Here is a 5,000-nt window from a genome sequence, read left to right as displayed (position 1 = left end):
AAGGCGAAGTCAATCGAAAAAAAATTCTCTGGATCATTGGGCTTCAAGATTTTGTCCCCTTGCTTATATAGGTTCGAAAATGTTGCAGTTCTCGATAAAGTGCTCGAAAATTGAGAACTGAATTTTTCAAGTTTCAAACGGCTTCCCAAACACACTGTTCATATTCTGATGCGATCTAAATATTCTTTATATTTTGTCAAAATCGCGCAGTAAGAAGTGGTTCATAGACTCTATTCTAGTCCCTTCCGGAAAGGAAGAAGGAAGTTATTCCTGGATTCAGTTTTGAGTGAGACATGTTCATTTTGTAGTTGAATTCTCCGTTTCAGTATGTTAGGATTCGAAGCCCTAACGTTCAGTTAAACTTGTTAGCGTTAGGATCAAGTAGTACATTAACGGTTGGCCTCCTAACAATTACGATTACCCACATCACAGATTTTACCTGCGAAATTAAGCCGCGTCATTCCGGTCGACCCACGGAGTCTAAAATACGTGCTCCTACCATGCCCTGAATTTGACTGAATCTTAAAGAACCGAAAGCGTTATGATTAATTAATATCCCTTTTATTTGCATTAATAGACAGCTTTAATAACGTTACAAAACAAAGTTTATTGTGCACGATTCACGGGGTAATATTCCTCCGACTAATAATTACTGGGTTGCCAGTATGGCAAACCCAGTAGGAATTTGCGTTTATTTCGTCGTTTTTTACTGGGTTGCTAAACCCAGTCGGAATCTGCGTAGCGTTTCGTCGTTTTGTAATTTTTTTCCGTGTCTGTAAAAGTCTTGCCTGTCACGCCCCTGCTTAGTGGTGTCTTTGTGCATAGAGTCTTCTGTGCGTATTTTGTTAGGTTTGAGGGGGCTGGGGTAATGCGTAGATTTCTCTGGTGCACACGGGAGGACATTTAATTATTAACCTGGAACGGCGTTGAAAGTCATTGTAACGCAAATGGCTTTTAGTGCATCTTTAAACAAAATATGCCCTTATGGAGCTCAAGAATGGAACGTCAATTGGATAAACAACTTAGGCGATGAAAAATAAATACCCGGAATCTTTAAAGCGACGAGTAATGGTCTTCGACAACAATTTCATTTTTTGCCGTTGGATATCACGTAAGCTTAAGCTTGGTACTATATACAACACTGAAGTCAAATGGCAATTCTTTTATGGATTTAACAAACACTGAAGGAATCGAACGCCTTGAATGCATCACTGTGTTTACTGAAGTCGCATCTAAGTTGTCCGGCAAGTTACATTCATTTTTATGACTCAACTCAGCAAAGGTAAAAAAAAATTGGAAATGTGACAGTGAAAAATTATTTGAATGAAAACTTGTTGTTTCTTTTGTCTTGTATTATTTACTGTCAAGGTTCTTTTGAAAAGGGTTTGATGTGAACTGTCAGAAATTTATTTAATTGCATATGCTTTGTGATTGTGTGTTTCGTTTGCACGCACGCAACTGAAATAGGAAGGGTTTCTTGCCCCTTATCGCAAATATGTTGTTTGTTTCAATAAATGTTTCGCTGGAAAAGATTTCTGTGAAATTTCCAGCTTTTGTAACCTTATCATGTTGTGTAATTTTCGAGCTTAACAAATTTGCATACTTGTGTTGAAATGTGATACGGGGAGAATTTTGTGGTAGCGCATAAGTCACAAAAATAAGGTAGTAGCCAAAACGCGGGGCCGGGGCCGGGGCGGGGGCCGGGGTCGGGGTCGGGGTCGGGGTCGGGGTCGGGGTCGGGGTCGGGGTCGGGGTCGGGGTGCCTTTTCTTTTTCTCATTTTTTTTGGTTTCAATTTTTGTCGTTATTCTCCTGATGGTTTTTGCGATAACCTGACTTAGTCTTTTCGAAAATCGGACTTTGTTTTTGGAAGTTAAGATCATTTCCGGAAATGCTGAAATTGGAGTGCATGAAATATACGCCAACTGCCAAAAACACTGAAGACTCGCTGATCATTGCAATGTTTACTTCTTGAGAAAAATAAAAAAAATGTGATCGTCACGCAGTCACGCAAAGTTTAAATTTCCTCGTTGCTCGTGTTGCTGTCATGTTGTTGTCTGTCTTTACTAGAAACGGTTTGTAGTAAAGCCAGAGTCGCACGGGAACTTGCTAACTTGCTAGTCAATTCTATTCGGACGTCACGGGATCGAATCCAATATCACTATAAAGAACAGAACAACATTGAAAACAATTTTGCGAAAACAAGTTCTATGTTCTGTTTCGTTTTAATTGTATTGCGGAGGTTCTTACGAAGTAAACATTAAAATGTGCTTTTAAAATGTGGAGCTCAGCGGATCTTCAGTGTCTCAAGGAGTTAGTGTATATTCCCCACAAAAATTCCAATTTCAGTCTGAAATTCTCTTAATTTCGAAAAACAAAGATGTCTCTTTCGTAGATTACCCCGACCCCGACCCCGACCCCGACCCCGACCCCGACCCCGACCCCGACCCCGACCCCGACCCCGACCCCGACCCCGACCCCGACCCCGACCCCGACCCCGACCCCGACCCCGACCCCGACCCCGACCCCGACCCCGACCCCGAACCAGACCCCGACCCCGACCCCGACCCCGACCCCGACCCCGACCCCGACCCCGACCCCGACCCCGACCCCGACCCCGACCCCGACCCCGACCCCGACCCCGACCCCGACCCCGACCCCGACCCCGACCCCGACCCCGGCCCCGGTCCCGGCCCCGCGTTTTGGCTACTACCCAAAAATAAACAGGTCTGCTGGAAGCGTGCTTGAGTTCAACAAAATGAGCCCCAAAATCAGCAAAAAATTGTGACGCCGATGACTAATAAAGTAGCTGCTATTTCCAAAATGATGGAATTACCTGGTGATAAATAACCTCGTCTTGGAGAGTAAATTTTTGACTTTGCAGAAACAATGGTGGGCGATTGTGATCTTTGTTTTGAATTCGCCCATTTATTGTCAAACTTTATAACACTTGACAGAAAAAGAAACTTACGAAAACCCGGTATCTTGCCATCATTTGACACAGATGCTTCACGTTAGTAACCTTTAGTATTACAAAGCTGTCAGATGCTCAGAGGGCACGCTTAAACTTGTGGTGAAAGAAGTTGTGAGGGAGCTTGAAAATTATTAACATGTCAGCCCAGAAGCATATGTTTCTCACCTCCCATTTATTTTCTTCAATCTTTCTGGGTTCAGTACTTTGCTAGTAACCACATGTCTTCTCAGGCTATTTACCCAAGACTTCTACCATGGCACTACAATGATAGACAATACCAAAACGATATCGTGTACTGTTAGACCTACATAGTAAGCAAGGACAACTTGAATCTCCTGGAAGACAACACACAGCTCAGTTGACATTTTCTATGGAATAAATCGCTGTGTTACTTCACTACCACACGTAAGCAATGCGTGTCTATTTTTAAGGACAGGAATTTCTTCTTCCTACAAATGATTAATTAACAGGCCGGTAGCCAGGTTTTTAACCCCAGAAAAGGATGTGTTTCGTCGTACGAATGTGTGAGGACCTGTGAGCCAAAGGGCCTCTGCTGTTAAGACTTCTGGGTGACCCCTTTAAATGGTCTTCTTAACTTCCATGAGGAGCTTAAGCCGACTCAGGAATTCTCGGCTGGACGTCTCCTGACGGTGTAGATATCCATCAACGAAGGCTAAAAACGTAACACAAAAGGTGTTTCGTATTCAGAAAAGTGTTAAAGCATTCAGGATCGATCAGATTGTACTGTGAACTTACGTTAAGCAGAAAAAAGTAGTTAATTTTTTATTGAATGACCATATTTAGGGGCGAGATGAATTTTGTGGGGAACACAAATCTATTTCAGTTCGTTTGCGCGCATCGACAGTGGCGGTTAGTGCTGGGATACGGAACCATTTTTCGTTCTATAGGATTTATGGATTAACTCTCTCACCCAGGGAAAAATGGTTCAGGTCGCCGTCGTCTCTCGCCGACCAGCACTACTTCGACGCTCCTCGCCGCTGGTGAGCGAGAAGACCTCTGGCATCCAGGGTAAAATGTTAGCCAATTTGTCGAAGGAAAGTTTTATCAGCTCTTTCGAAGAGAGATTTGTCGCCTTCAAGTCGGTAATTTGTTGCGGGAAAGTGGTGATCACGTTCCGAAATTCGGCGGGTCTAATCTGCAGATCGCAGGTCGCAGGGGTGGCGAATGGTAAATGTGAGACTTTGCGAGACGGCGAGACCAGCGTTTTTCTTTGCGAGCCCGAGACATTTTGACTTTTTAGATTGCAAGACCGAGACTTCAAAGTGTTTGACACCTTCATATAAAAAACGAGACTGCGAGACGCACATAACCGCCCAAAAAACGAGATTGCGAGACCCGTGAAATTCGACTAAAATTTTGCGAGCCCCAGAGTTTTTGAAGAGCCATTCGCCACCCCTCAATTTACATTATCAACTCCGTTGATAAAACCAAATTTTTGCATCTCGGCAGCCTGAAAGTTAAGAAATAATTTAACTGTGTTTAAATTAACAAATATACCATTACATCACTAACGTTTCATGTTTAACCGGAGAAATAGGGAAGCAGATGTTCGAAGGTGTAATAGCTGTTGAGTTTTATTCCTCAGTTATCGAGTTCCATAAGTATAAAACTTAAAAATGGTTTGCTTTAAAATAAAAAAAAAAACCAATTCACCACTGCTGTTGAGAAAAGTGTATGTCAGGCAAAACAAGTTGCATCTCGGTAGCCTGAAAGTTAACTGACAAAATAATTTGCCTGTGTTTAAATTAACAAATATACCAATACATCACTAACGTTTCATGTTTAACCGGAGAATTAGGGAAGCAGATGTTCGAAGGTGTAATAGCTGTTGAGTTTTATTACTCTTTTATCGACTTCCATAAGTGTAAAACTTAAAAATGGTTTGCTTTAAAATAAAAAAAAAAAAACCAATTCACCACTGCTGTTTAGAAAAGTGTATGTCAGGCAAAACAAGTTGCATCTCGGTAGCCTGAGAGTTAACTGACAAAATAATTTGCCTGTGTTTA

General features: G+C 42.3%; 1 protein-coding gene across 2 annotated transcripts in view; it reads right to left on the bottom strand.

The window, feature by feature from the left end:
• The window catches only part of LOC137994514 (uncharacterized), a 14,775-nt gene extending 14,267 nt beyond the window's left edge, over nt 1–508 (bottom strand). For both annotated transcript variants that reach the window (XM_068840098.1, XM_068840096.1), the window contains exon 1: nt 440–508. In XM_068840098.1, coding sequence (XP_068696199.1) covers nt 440–461 — 22 coding nt within the window. In that variant the 5' untranslated portion in view covers nt 462–508. The remainder of the gene's footprint in view (nt 1–439) is intronic.
• Nucleotides 509–5,000: the final 4,492 nt, after the last annotated feature.

This window comes from Montipora foliosa, chromosome 3 (genome assembly GCF_036669935.1).
Source record: "Montipora foliosa isolate CH-2021 chromosome 3, ASM3666993v2, whole genome shotgun sequence".
Lineage (NCBI taxonomy): Eukaryota > Metazoa > Cnidaria > Anthozoa > Scleractinia > Acroporidae > Montipora > Montipora foliosa.
This window is presented reverse-complemented; position numbering and strand designations above follow the sequence as displayed.